This window comes from Ptychodera flava, chromosome 10 (assembly GCF_041260155.1).
Source record: "Ptychodera flava strain L36383 chromosome 10, AS_Pfla_20210202, whole genome shotgun sequence".
Classification (NCBI taxonomy): Eukaryota; Metazoa; Hemichordata; class Enteropneusta; family Ptychoderidae; genus Ptychodera; species Ptychodera flava.
The window spans coordinates 4,378,880-4,394,592 of NC_091937.1; the positions used below are offsets into that span (position 1 = coordinate 4,378,880).

The 15,713-nt window shown below is 35.6% G+C and overlaps 1 protein-coding gene across 1 annotated transcript in view; it reads right to left on the minus strand.

The window, feature by feature from the left end:
• LOC139141795 (aryl hydrocarbon receptor-like) overlaps nucleotides 1-15,541 on the minus strand; it is a 98,303-nt gene extending 82,762 nt beyond the window's left edge. The window contains exon 1 of the mRNA XM_070711453.1: nucleotides 15,455-15,541. Coding sequence (XP_070567554.1) covers nucleotides 15,455-15,519 — 65 coding nt within the window. The 5' untranslated portion in view covers nucleotides 15,520-15,541. The remainder of the gene's footprint in view (nucleotides 1-15,454) is intronic.
• Between the last annotated feature and the right edge of the window lie 172 nt (nucleotides 15,542-15,713).

Sequence of the window (15,713 nt, forward strand, 5' to 3'; positions counted from 1 at the left end):
CAATTTTATGATCACTTTTTCATTTCATACGAAAAGAGTAATAGGCTGTGTGCTCATCAAAAGAGGATGATAAAAGGCAGAGTGAGTAGGGCTGTAACAAGGAACAAAAACCTCAATAAAGCATATCACAGATGCTGGTAGGCAACTCCCGTGTAACTCCAAATATTCATATGGGTTATAATTATTAATATACTGAAACCAACAATAAAACCTAGGAAATGCAATTATTTGAGTGACATTCAGTAAGATTAGTTTGTGTACAAGAAAAAGCATTAATTACAATGCAGAAAATTTCATTGAATACCTAATAATTTATTAGGTATGAAAACTGATGCTGGCTGTATCAACTTCGGGGGTGTGGGTATTTGTACACAGTGTTGATGTTGTTGTATTATATAAATGAACAAGGATTGATAAGATTAAATTTTAAAAAATAAGCAGAAAAACAAGCGATCGACAGATATATTTCTCTCCTTTTTAAAGGGTTAACACATTGTTTTCTTGCAAACAAAAGGTAATATTTTGCTTTATATCAATACGCAGGAAAATATAGATTTCAAACTTCAACTTGAAATCTCAAGGTCAGTATTTAACCTGATAGAAAAGATATATTATTCTGAGCTTGCAGTACGGTACTTAACTCAAGACATACTGAATATTTACAAATATAATATGATTTGAATAATGTATGTAATGTTGTAATAGCAAGCATTTTATTAGTAGAGAGAATTCACAAAACTTTTGTATTGTAACTGCATGTTATACCCTTTATAGACAACAGAATGTGATGAATACCATAAGTGGTTCAGAACGTGAGTCCATCGTGAAAGTTAAACATGTCATTTCTAAGATGCAATGTTAAAATTTTGATGAGTTAGAAGATACCTTGCTAGTACTGGACAAAACAGAACTACATTGTAATGCGAGTGGGAGTAGATATAGTAATATCTACTCCCACTCGCATTACATATAGATTTATAATTTATTACCACAACTTTGATAATCTTGAGTTCCTCAAACATAATATCATCTGACTCTATATCATATGCCCAGGCCAATATAAAAATCACCCTATACATTCTAACACTATCATACTTTACTTCAATCTTTCAATAACAGGGACATTTGTCAAAGTGAAATTAACCTGATATGAAAATGAATTAGAGGTTATAAACGGCAAGCGAGGGTATTTGGTTGCAGATATAAGACCTCTGGGGTGAAATTAGCATATTTGGCGGGAAATAATCACCAAGCGAAGCGAGGTGATTATTTCACCCAAATATGCTAATTTTCACCCCAGAGGTCTTATGTCCGCAACCAAATACCCGAGCGCACCGTTTATAACCTCATTATAATATGCTAAAGTTAAAAACGAGTGGGCAGTTTCGTTATTTAGGGCCGAAGTTGGAACGAGAGTTCAGGAGCGCTCAGCCTCATACAAACTCTAAAAAGAAAGTTTCAGAACGCGTGCGCGTGCACAGTTGAATTCATAAAATACGGTTACGCAACGCATCGATATCGTGATTAGACATCGAACTTGAAGAATTTTACTTAAAAAAAAAACGCTCAAAAAACTTTAAAAACTCATGTTGTTGTTACATAGCCTCCGCTCCTTACAGAAACTCTTCATTTGTTGGTTCGTAAAGACTAAAATTTAACAATCAAAATCAATCTTGAGGCCATAGACTTGTTCAACATTATGGTGCGTTGAGCTCTCAAGTTGGCGTTCAAAATTTGCGCGAGCTCAAAAATGGTACGCGGCGCGCAGGTCTTCTTGTGGAGAATATAAACCCCGGCTCCAGCCAATCAGATTGCCGGATTCCAGCCAAGCATATTATAATAAATAAATAAATAACCAATGAACAATGAAATAAGTACATGTGGTATGAGAGACATTACATTGTATAATGATTTTGTCATGAGAATTGGCGCATTTTTCTTTTTCATTTTTGATTCTGGTATTCCAGTGATACTAAGATTACTGTTGACATAATGTGAACAGAATTGGAAAGAATGTTACCTTTAATTTCATGTGATTTTGTTTTGGACTTTCAGTGACATCTTTTGTTATGTTTTGATACCAAGAGTCAATATTGAGTCTTGCAATTATGTGTGGATTTCAAGAAATCAACAAAAAAATAAGTTTTCAGAGAAGCTAGTTTGCATTTTGATAGTCCACTGAAGTGCAAGTGCTGAAGATTGAACAGTCATCAGTAGCACTATTTTGTAATCTGAGCTAGGGAGTTCAGACACAATGTCAACCCTTTTAGTGTATGATATTACAGTGGTGGTGAGTTATCAACTGCTTATGAACTCCTTAGAATCGTGCTACTTTTTAGACTAACATACTTTCGGGTTGCACCTGCTAAAAATCAGAAATAGTCATGAGATGTTGGATTTTGAGTTTTAAAACAGAGAGCACTGATGGAAAAACTGATATAAGTATTTGTAAGATGATGTGCACTACTGTGTTTTACATATTTCCATACGAAGGTTCCCAATATCTAATGAACAGTATACTGTTACATTTATTGGTTACCAGTGCATTTAAGACACAACACACCTCAGGGACAGATATTCTGACTCTCAAACTTTCACAATATTTTTTTTGATCTACCACTTGTGAGGGCTCATTTTGAAGCTCATGAAGTAAACATTTTCGTGAAAATTGAAAATTTTAATTTGTCATCATGAATTTTAAGTGTAGTCAAATATTTGGTAATTTGTTGCTCAAATACCAAATTCTGCATGGTGATCCCAAATTTTTATTCTTGATTTCAAAAGGGAATAATTTAGAGTTTTCTTACAGAAATTGAGCAAAAATGTAAGTTTTTCAGTTTCACAGCACTTTCTACCTGAAGCTGATTATTGATTCCATCATTATAGATAATCCGGCAATGCTCTATCATTAATACATATGCTGGTACTGTATTTTATGGTCTCTGTGCACTCACACGTACAATTGTTTTGATAATCAGACCAAAGTGATGAACTTCATTCATTGATAAAAAAAAAATTCATAGTGAAAAGTTCCCAACCAGACAACCGGAGGAATATTGTGGACAAATCTTACAAGTACTGATCAAGATGTATATATACAGTAATAGTGATAGAGATGATTTGTACAAACAAGTTTGGATTGATTTTTTTTTTCAATAGCATATTTTCCCATACCACCTCATAACAATCTTGAATTCTTGACTTCTCATTTTTCAAGACTTTCACACTGACAATATCCAATACAGAACAGTCATTAATTCAACAAATTGTCTCATCAGATAGTGCATAGAATATAATACCAAGGTAACTTACATCTTAAAAAGCCCAGTATTGTACACATACATGTATCTATACTGATGTATAGTCATTGCAGTTTTAATACCCAAAGTAGTGAATTTCAGATGATTTTATTACAAAGTGTGAAAATTACATGAAAGTTGTGTAATTTGCACTTTAACACCAATACCTTTACATGACAATTACTCTCTAAACTTGCATGACCCTCACCTTACAATATGGTTTGTTTTCTTGACTATACCATGTATTGTGAAAGTTCAAAGAAATGCCTCGCAGAGGCGTCTGCTAAAAATTGATGTGATACCACCAGTACAACATTATGTTCATGTCAGGAAGGCAGGTACAAAATATTCAGATATCAAAAAGTGGTGGCTACTTCAATGTGGCAATGTTCAAGCTTGTTTATTTGATTTGACATGAAATGAAAAGAAAATCCAAAAAATATAACATGTACAGATAATTTTCACTGGGTATAAATTGTTGCCTGTCATTTTTAGCTCACGTGTTCACACACCTGGGCTAATGTCGCAGCAATGTCTGTCTGTCTGTCTGTCTGTCTGTTGGCTCAAGAACGGCTTATCGGATCAGAATCAAATTTGGTACATAGATTCAGTTTGAGAATGGGAAGAACTAATTAATTTTTTGTGGTTGTGGCTTATATCATGCTCATTTGCATAATTAATGATTTTAGAAAAAAAAAACGGACACACATTGAATTTGATAAGCTTTGCTACAAATATCGACCACACAAGGATTTATCGGCCATGAAAGACATAAGGGTGTGACTTAAAAGTTAATAGCTAATTTGTATATTTGATGAACTTTCCGAATTCGGGATATATATCTCAATTGACTGTATCAAAATTGAGGAAACTTGGTATGTATGTTTGAATATACTATGATTTAACATAACTAAAAGTCGTTAAGCATTTTAACTTCAGCCAATTCCTAATTTGCATATTTAATGACTTTCTTAATTAGGGTTATATATCTTGATTGCCTTGACCAAATTTTACCAAACTTGCTATGTACATGGAGTATACTATGATACAACATTATTGGAAGTCATTAAACATTTTTACTTCAGCCAATTACCAATTTGCATATTTAATGAACTTTCCTCATTAGAGATATATATCTTGATTGCCCTGACCAAACTTGACGAAACTTGCTATACACATAGAAGATACTATGATACAATATTATTGAAAGTCAGTTTGGATTTTTACTAAAGCTAATTCCTTATTTGAATATTTAATAACTTTCCTAATTTGGGGATGTACCTGGATTAACTTGACCCATGTTGGCAAAACATGGCAAAAATTTAAATTCACAGACAACTGCAATATATAATGAAGCAATATACCATATACTGAAACTAGTCAGGTGAGCATTTTCAGTTCATGCTTTGTTAACATTGGTGCTAGACATAAGACGTCTGATTATAACATGACAAGGACATCATGTGCATTGCTTGAGTATACTTTCTGTGTATGCGAGTAAATCTTTCTACTGTATGGGGAAGTAGGGGAGTCTGGCTGCAAGTCCATAAATCATCTATGATGTAAGGTGACATGTTTGGTATTGCCTGGATTCATACAAGTAGAGGGGAAAGCAGTGCTTGACAACTTGAGAAGTTTTATGACAACGAATCTTGTGTTAAACAGCATGTTTGTTTAACTTCAAGGATTGGAAGATGAAAGGCTGTACCGGTACTGACTCAAAGAATAGCATTGGGGCAATACGTAGGTTGGATCATAGAATCAACAAGAGATTTGGTATAACACAGAGGGACTGTGGGTATAGATCATACCTTTGGCCCCAATTGACATGTTTTCTTGAAGATGAATAACTTTCTGACTATCTCCAAGGATCCCCGTTCAATTCTACTGGAATTCTTGTACAGTCTCTTTGTTCATCCAATAAATTACTTCTTGCTAGGCGTGACACAAGGGGAACTACTGGTATGATTAATTATGGTTTTCGCGCCTTTTCCGTTGTTGTGGACAGAGCTTTCTCTCAGTGCTCACTGTCTTGGTTGTTCTTGTGAGTCTTTTCAACATCATCTTAAAAACCAATCTTTTTAAGGAGTGTTGGTACTTTAATTTTTATCATTGTCATATGCAGAGCACTGAGACATAGTGTAGTGCACTTTTCAATAATTAAATATTATTAATAATATTTCCCTTTAAAAGTACATCAATCTATTGTACCATGGGAAGTAAATTAATTTGGTCTAATGTGATTCAAACATTGCTATTAATGTAAGTGATGTGGTTCTCTACTCTTCTGTACAAGTTCTGTCCTTCATAGTGATACCGTATATCATACTCTATGGTACCTCTCTAGTTTACTTTTCATTGGCATAATGGTAAAGTCACCTGTCTGAGAAAAAACAGTACTTTCAGACCTAAAAGTGGATCTGTCCTCTCTTGTCATCATTAGAGAATGGTAGAATGTTCTTTTTAACGCCCATGTACCACATTTCAAAACTTGTCTCTAACAAAAGCCCCGACAACTTGGGTCCAACTATATTGTTAAATATCATACAAACTTTTCTGTAAAGGGTATAGTACTACACTGGACTATTGAATTATTATATTTTATCAGCCGTACATCAAATGACTTATCCTATGCACAGCAGCAAAGATGATGTATGAATTTTGCAAAGCAAGCATTGACAGGATCAAGGTACTAACAGTATTTTCCTGCATGTAATGCACCTGTCTGCTGAACCTCTGATAACTGATCACTTGAATTCCAATATTTTGATAAGTGAACTCTCCTAATCTTTGCCAAAATGCAATGATGCAATGCATATATTATGTCATGACCATTATTCAGAATTTGTAAAATGCTAAATAATCTTAAAGAATACATATAAAAGTAAATCTTAGTTTCCTAACTGGTCAAAAGTGTCTTTCATAAGGCCTCCTTAAAATCAACTTGTACACTGTTGACAAGGAGTGTATCTACGTAACATTTAACAGCTTAATTTACAGGTATGTCAGGATGCACACAGTTGTAAAAACTTTGACTCAGTCTAATACTTTAAAATAACTGCAAAGTTGATTTTGTACCAGTATCCATCCAATCCTGGCTTAGGCAAAGTTTGTAGGGATGACTGCCACTGATGATGAAAGAATTGTGGCTCGGCTTTGGGGAATTTTTCTTAGGCATTTAAAAGTTGTGAAATGGTTCCAGATGAGAGCTGCCAGATGGACCACAACAGTCACACAGGGTGTTTGGATTAATAGAATCTCACCCCTAAGGACCTGGGATCAGATTTCTCACACTCGTTGGGGATATTTTGTCTCACAGGCTCATGTGAGACAAACTATCCCCAACGAGTGTGAGAAATCTGATCCCAGGTCCTTGGTGTGTGAGATTCTTTTTGTCACATGACCACAAAATGCATTAAATTCACACTGGAAACATTGAATGTTTAACTATATCAGCGACAATCCTACTTTGTGGCCATCTAGTATTCAATGTCACTAACACGAACTCCGTTGCGAGTTCCACTGCCGATACTTCAACTTCCGTGCTACGGACGAGATATTCGACAAAAAAAATTGGCTATATGTTTCAAGCGGCCTTTGTTAACCAGTTATTTGAAAAATTGGCTGTTTTTTGTGAGTCTATCACTGACGACGTACAACATTATCCAAAATCACCGCAACGCTTACTTTGCCCCATACTCTGACCTGCTTACTTTCTAGTTCCGGTCAGTGTGTTACTCATTGTGCTATTGGATGATATTTCGCGTGTGGAACAAAAGGCTGTTTATCATCCAATCAGAGCATGTGTTATATTTCTGAGATTTCTGATTTCTGAAAAATCGATCCCACACTCGAGTGTGGGATCAATTTTTCCCACATCGTTGATCCAACACCGTCCTCCCAGTAGCCGGGAATGTGAGAAATTCTTTCATATTACATGTATGTTTTATCAACAGTACTCAGTAGACAAATGCTGTCCTCTCTGTATTGTGTACAGACCTGTTACAGCTGTGCGGCACAGGCACTCGGAGTGTCCAATTGTGATAAACACTCCAGCATCAGTTTGTTCTTGCCAATGCCCTTTATCATGCATTATAACAACACAACCTCCTAGAACCCTGATGCAGACAATTTTATTAATTATCAATTTATCTGTTTTTTATGTGTGCATGTATCAATATCTTGAGGATACAAAAGTATCATTAGTGTCATTCAGATTGACCACTTTGCATCGGTTTCGCACTGGTGCTGGGCCCAGGTTGACGTAAAATAACTAATGTGGACACGCTGCGTCAGCCAAGGGCTCACATAAATTGGTCCTTGCAAGAAGGGGGTTCAAGCCAAACGCAAATTCCCGTGTGTTGACACATTGCATCGGCCATGGACCCATTTGAGCAGGCCTCCGCCACATGGATCAAAGTTGAACTAGTCACCCGAGGCCTATTCAAACAAAACAAAAGGCGTCTGAAACTAAAGTTTACACTTATCAAAAGTTTTCAATCCAGTCTTTATCATCCCATGTACGCAGAACTATATCTTCAACTGACCATCTTGCCACCAGACCATTTCATTCGATTCACAGTGCATGTGGTTAACAACGATTTAAAAAATGCCACGCACTGGTTATTTCTCCTCCGTACCACCACCACTGTTCCGTATATACCCAGTATACCCTACGCTCATCCAATAAATAGTGAAGATCTCTCTGATGATTAAAATGGGGAGTGGTGGTTTTATTTGCCCTTCTTGTGCGTAAAAAACAGTAGAATCCGCCATTTTGAACTTTGACAGGTCAGAGGTCACAAAGGACGGTAAATTTAAGTCGGCCCTAATTCTGGTACGGTATAAAGTGTGGATAAGTTCGGATGCGGCCCAAATCTATTCCAAAAGGACAATTATTTTACGTTTACAAACTTCATGTGGATTGCAAATGTGAACAAAGTAATTATATCAGCGTGTCAGTCACACCAATGTGTGTTGCTCTGATTGGATGAGAGCTCATGCCAGCCATGGTAAAAAAACTATCTTACAAGTGGTAAAACAGGCCGCTCAACAAGCATACAAGCTTCATGTAGAGACAGACAGCATTGGCTGGAAAATCAACTTTAGAACAAATTAAATGGTTAAATATATAGATCATTATAAGAGTAATTCAGAATACTGCTTTCAGAACTACCTTTCTAGAGCTTTGGCTCCGGTTTCAGCAAATCAGAATAAACACTTTTTGTGGTCTGCATCACTTCCAAGACCATAGCCAAGTATACGTCCCATATGTATCTTTCCTGTTAACATTGCTCTGCCACAGTCACAGGCACTGAATTTCCATTCAATGACCGTCACTCAATATTTGATTTTGATTTCTCTTGTTTTGGGAGTTCAATCTATTGAGAAGATGTTTTAATACCATAAGAAAAATGTTATAATAGTGATAACATAATCCGCAGGCAGCTAAAAACTTGATTCGGGTATAGTGTTCTCCATATAGCACTCGTCAACTGGCTTATGCATGGTATTTGACGTTCATTGTCTGATTATACCCAAATCTTATGATACATGTAGCCACCTCCAGAGGGGGGTTATTGCAAAATTAATTTCTTATCAATTATTATATTTGATATGATCACAGTTTGATACCAAATGACTGCACATGTTCAAAATACAATTTTTGCCACTCCTTTGTATGAAGTAAACAGTGTGAGAAACCATACATCATTAAAAAATAACATTTACAATACAATGTTTAGAGATGGATTAACTCTAAAGTTCCATTTTACGATTTTTTTCAATCATCTTGATCACAAAGGCAACAATATAAATGATACATTGAATAACAAATGCACGAAACATTACAAGAATTATATTAAAAGTATGACATTTCTGAACATATTCAATCAGTTAAAACTCCAGTACTCTTTCACAATTTGTCAGGGCAGATTTCAGTGGTGAATTAATCCATGGGATAGAACAATAAAGTGAAAATGCCTGAAATAATGTGAATTCAGTCCATCAATCATGTTTTATAATTTGTTTTTTGTGATTTTATTGCTCAGACACGTGATGTCTACAGGTACTGTAAATATTTTAAATATGTACTAACATCAGTTTAAAACTGATTCATTAAAGTTTTAATGCCATTACTTTTGACAAAAAACTCCAAGAAAACCTCAAAGACTTGGAAATTAAGCCGATGAATCTTTGAAATACGTGATTGCATCACTTTAAATTTTAAGACCATTATCTCCAAAGTGAATTAAAACTATTTAGTAACTGTTTCAGCTCACAACTTATGTTATAAAATATTGGTTCTGCATGTTGCCGTTTATACTTCGTCGACATTTGATTGAAAGTAACACTCCTTTTTGGAATTAATGTTTTTCTGTCAATCTAAGTATGGACTGAGGTAAAGTTGTGAAATAATTGAAAGAACAATTCTAGTTTCCTACATGTATTTGTGTACAACAACAATGTCCTAAACAGTTCTATCACGTAACACTGCAGCATCATACTGTGGATCAACTGAAGTTCAAGTGCAACACGACCTTCAGATGAAACATGTTGCATGAATGTAAGAAAACTGTCAAGTAACTGCAACAGTTTTGACAATTTTTTTACCAATGATTGATGCCAATGTCATCAATAGTTTCTAGGTCTACTTGCTAGTGTGTTGCAATACCCAGTATTCAGCTTATCCTCCATTGTTATTTCTGATTGAATTCAGGTCTGGACTTGGAATTCATTTGTCAACAATAACAATGCCCATCACAAGCTGATATACTGCACTGACAAACTACCGGTACATACTGAGTATTTCAAAATGTGTGAAAACGTAGGTGATATATGAAACAAAAATACTGAAAACGCGGTCAACAAAGGAAGCAACAGTTGTTGTCGCTGAGAGACAGAGAGAGAGAGAGAGAGAGAGAGAGAGAGAGAGAGAGAGAGAGAGAGAGAGAGGAGAGAGAGAGAAAGTCAATGAGAGAGTTCGTGAGACTGTTATCGTCATACTGTACCTAAGAACAGCAAAACTGGTATATTTCGAATTGCCATACAAGGACTAAGAAGAGCATGATCCCACTTTTGTTTTTTATTTTATCCCTGAAAGGAGAACATAATGTCAACGATTGTCTTTCTCAGATTTCACATACATGCATGGACATCAAAACATTTAACTTTCTTTAAAGATTGTCATACGGCTCAGGGAAACATCCCTATTCACACACTCCCTGCTAAGCCTTATAGCCTTGTTTTGTCTCCTTCAATAGCTTATATTCCTTGGCAAATGTCTATAGATGTTTATGCCTATACTTAGTTCATATATTGTAAACTGTTGTTTTCAATTGAATTTCAAATCACTTGAACCGATTTGCTATCTGCTTTATCTCATCAAGAATATGCCTATTATCCATGGTATAACTAGTTTTTGATATGTTTGATGAATCATAGCTACAATATACGGGCATTCAATACTCTTTGATATAAAGTTGTGACTAATCAGAATTGCACAACACCACTGGTGGAAAGAGAGAATTTCACTGTTGCAAGATATAGTCTTCAAATTCAGTTACTGAAATAAAGACACAAAAAAGGTCACTTGGTACACACGTCACAGCCCTCATATGTTCTAAAAACAATATAATAACTTTATCAAAAGCACGTAGTATCATGACTTTCCAGGATAAAACCACACACGACACAGTACCTTTCACCCATATTTATATAATGCATACATTTGCAGGACATAATAAAATTTGAAAATGCTACCTGTTGACATTTGCCCACACTCTACTTCTAATGTCTATAACCCAGGTCATATACCAGTATCAGTATTTACACAGAAATAAACCCCTTTGGTTACATCATAATTTATATGGTTCCATGTCAAGCATTCTGTTCAAAAGTGACCTAAAAGGTGCAACCTCTATCACTTACATCAATATACCATATCCCGCATCATAAACCTGTACCGTACTTTGTTACCCGGAAGCAGAAACTGAAATTTACTTAGTAAATACCCTTAACAGAGTTACTTAAGGACTGGAAATGAAAGACGTGAAATGGCTCTAGAAGTAAGAGCACTGTAAATGACAAACTTTAATGTCAATTGCTTGTGCAATAAACTACAATATCCCAAGTGACAGGTACATGAGATTTTGACCAGGATGCAAGAGCAATACAGTGAGTGCATGCTTGCTGTGAACTGGTCAAAACTGAACAGCATAGTAATATTTCCACTTGAAACATTGTAAAAATAAATTCATTTTTCATCAAACCTCAGATGAGACTTTTGTGCTTTAAAGGCCCCAAAATGTGATTATTTGTGATTGATAATGCAGATTCCCACGAACAAATAAAATGTTAACAATGTGTTTATATGTCTACAGACATACAACATTAACTATAAGACTCGTACTGCAGACTTCATAAATTTGTGTGTTCCTAGGATCCTGTGAAACTTAAGTTTTACTGTAATTATTGTATACTTAAAGTTGATTCCATTAATACGTTTTAGTACGTAACTGCATAATTCCCTACTTAAACAGTGTAGATTCGTATCATGTGTACTTGAACAGTTTTGAACTAAATTGCATCGCGAATACAATCTCTATTTCTAGTACTATTAGTAGTACTATTATTTCTGAATGTCTACCAATACAATTGCTGGGTTTTTACCATCAATATGCTGGTACAATGGAATAGCCTGCATTCTCATAATGCTATTTTCTGTGTTTGGGTGGGTTTTGATATCAAACACTTACAGCTGAAGAAATCAGTGTTTTTAACCACTAAATGGTCCTTTTCACCACTGTGCAGTGTGCACTACAAACATCATTCCAATGAATTTTTCCAAAATGTTCATTTTTTAAAAACATTCTGTGTACAGTTAAATAATGCTATATCACTGAAGGCAAAAGAAGCAAATTACAACAGCCAAAAAGAGTACCTGTACACAGATTGTAACAGATTTCATTCAACTTGAATGAAATCATTATTCAACTATTGGCAGGATAGTTTCCATAATATGTTGATGACACTTCTCAGTATGATACAAAGTAAATATAAAAGTTGTTAAACTTTGTTAATTGCTGCCAAAGGATCTAAGCCTCTGAAGATTTCTATCTTGAAATTTTATAAAACAATAAAGTTGTAAAATATAGAACTTAACTTCATTTTGGCTGTGTCCTGTGATCACATTAAACATTATAGCAATACATGATGTTACATTTGCCTCCATGCAATAATTTTGTCAGATTGTTATACAAATTTTGTCAATTCATCCTATTACCTCTATAGTTCATCCCCAACTTGGTGAGGAACTGTTTCTTATTTAATCTTTCAGAATAATAGTACATGCATTCCTATTGTGAGAGAATAATAAGACAGAAAACAGAGGAGATTTCTCATGGTAGACTTTCAACTTTTCATGTCACGTGTGAGAATGCATAACAAAACATTAGAATGAAGATCTGTACATTTATTCTGCCTTCTTTGAACTTAAAGTTTTTCTTATTAATAGTACAGGAAGATCATAAATCCTATTATACAGGTCTAGGCTGTATACCTTCACTCAAATCCCTTTTCCAGTATTTTTTTTCTAAAGCAACCAGGCTAACATTCCTTTAATAAGTTTTGTCCTAAGATATTGTAATTTTTTAACAGTGAACTCCTACCACTGAAGAACTTTCCATTCCATGACATCAAAGGGAATGTAAGTTCTCTGAAGTCCACTTCATTTTCACAAAATGAGCAAATCTAACAATCTACAGTGACTAGTGAACATTCCCAGTGCCAGCTGCGAAATTGAGTGGCGCCCCCATGATACTTTCTTCATATACTTTTGTTTTATGTACAATCCAATTTGGAAAAGTTTGTTTAAACAGGAAATTACAAGACCGTGGGTGCACAATAGGGGGATTACTGATGACGCAGCCATGTGCATACACTGGGTGGGAGTTTTTGAATTCTCATAGCATCGCTTTGACCGTGTGATAAATTTGAATAATCATGATGGGCACTTCTGTGACACATGCAAAGAGGGATAAAGTGGTCGTACAGGGAACATATTTTGTTTCACACGCGTTCCCCGACAAAAAAACAGAACATTTTTTCAGTTTATGTTTGACTCAAGTTTATTCGTTATATATTCACAGACACAATATGCAATGTTCATTGAAAATGAACGCCTGAAACATGGCAAAATTATGAGATTCTGGGACCAAACACGTCCTATAAGTAGCGTTGCTTTTTTACATTTGCATAGATTAACAATAATCTTGCTTTTATAGGGGAAGTTCCTGTTTAAGACATTGCACTACCAGGTATCATATGTACCTACATCATTTTGTTGTTATGTAAACTTGTCTTTCTGACGTAAAAACATTAGGGTCAGTAAAAAGTCCCCATACTAGGACATTATATCAATATTCTTAAACCTGTGAAAGAAACATTACATTTTACTTGCTAAACAACACCTAACCTAGATGCACAAGGGTTTTAACCTGTGTACATTGAACTTAACTGTGGCAACTTTTAGAAGCGATACGACAACAATCTGCAATCAGTGCTGCCATCAGAGGGCCTCTGTTTGGTCTATACTAGGTATAATAACTGTGGCAATAACCACTTAGAGCTAAGGTATGTTCAACAAGCCCTACAACTGGATTCTTTCAACCATTACCATTGACCCTCCAAATTTGGAGGATCCATGCCATTACCCAGTGTTACAGATTATTTCAATGTTAGTACTTGTGGAAGCACGCACTGTACAGCCATCGCACAACAAAAATTCATGATAAAATAAAAGATTTTGTTGCTCCATAAAAGAACAGAATCAAATATTTCATTTAAATATTCACTGCCAGGAAAAGTCACCAGAGTAATATGTATTTTTGTTAAATTCTGTAAAATGATATAACATAAAAAATTTATGAATGCATGTATATCAATAAACAATTCAGATATAGTGGCTTTTGGATAGACTGCATTTGGAACAACTGAGTGGCAACTTTGATTCCTAAAGCAGAAAATAAAGTAGCAGTGCCCCAGTGGATGCTGGAATACTAAAGTCCAATTTTTCCACCCAGGAAACAGTACATTGAATTAGCTTTTTTGGGGGGCACCTTGACACATTTAAAAGAGCAAGGTACATCTGGTAAAGGTGCAACAGGCAGTTATAGCTGTTATAGACAATCGATTTTAAGGTAGAATGCGCCTCAGGGACGGATATTTGGACTCAGAAACTTTTACGATTTTTTTCTGCTCTACCACTTGTTAGGGTTCATTTTGAAGCTCTTTGTAAAAAACTTTTCACTGTCTTACTTTTTCAAAAATTGAAAAATTTTTGATTTCAAGTATCAGTAAATCTTGGATATTTGTTTCTCTAGTACCAAATTTTGCACAGTTATACCCGATTTTTATTCTTGATTTTGAAAAAGTAAGGTTGAAAGCTTCCTACAGGAAGGTTGAGCAAAAGTCCTAGAGGAAGGTTTGAGCAAAAGTTTAAGTCAGGCGCATACTACCTTAAACTGATGCATTTATTGCATTTATTTATTTATTGTTGTTTACTGAGAGAACCTGAAGGCTTGAGGTACGGTACTGCAGGAGAAGTTGCTGCAGTTCCATAGCCCACATCCCGGTTACTTTGTGTGGGGAAAGGCAGAGCTACAGAACTTGAGCTGTGCTAGCTTTGTGTAACAGGGGTGTGTGTTACCATGGAGCTAGAAACGGAGCTCCATGGTGTTACAGAAACACCTGCGTTGCAGAGCTGTGCGTCGCCTGCACAGGCGCGATGGGAACCGGGTTGCAGTTTTCATAGAGTTTATGCTGTGAGCTTATGCTACGTTCCGACGTTCTAATACGTACATACTGGTTGCATCAGTGATGGTTTACCTGCTTGAGTCGAATACCTGTGGTAAAAACAAAACCAGATCTGGTTTTGCCTTTCATTCGACGCACAACCGCAAGCAAATCGAACTACACATACTGACGGTACAGTACTGGCAGCTGCAGTGGAATGCAGCCTACCGGGCAAAATGCCAGTACACTTATCGCGACTAAAGACAGGCTTATTGCCGTTAGAAATGGCAACTGAAATACAAGCCGTAGAGATTGGACCGCTGCTGGTATCGATTATAACTGAATAACATACCGTTACTCACCTGACGGACGCTCTTTTGTTGACATATTTCAAATTTGCCTCACAATGGCAGCCATGTTGGGTCATCCTATCCTTTGTCTAAAAGTCTTGAAATAAAGTATACTTATTCAATATTATTGGCAAATTGTAAGCATCCAAAACTAAAAGATACATATAAATAGCAATTAACTTTGATTTCTTACCTAAGCTTAACTTTTGAAGTGTATGCCATTGAGAAAAACACGTTAAATGTACAATGTATTTGAACGAGGATAAAAATT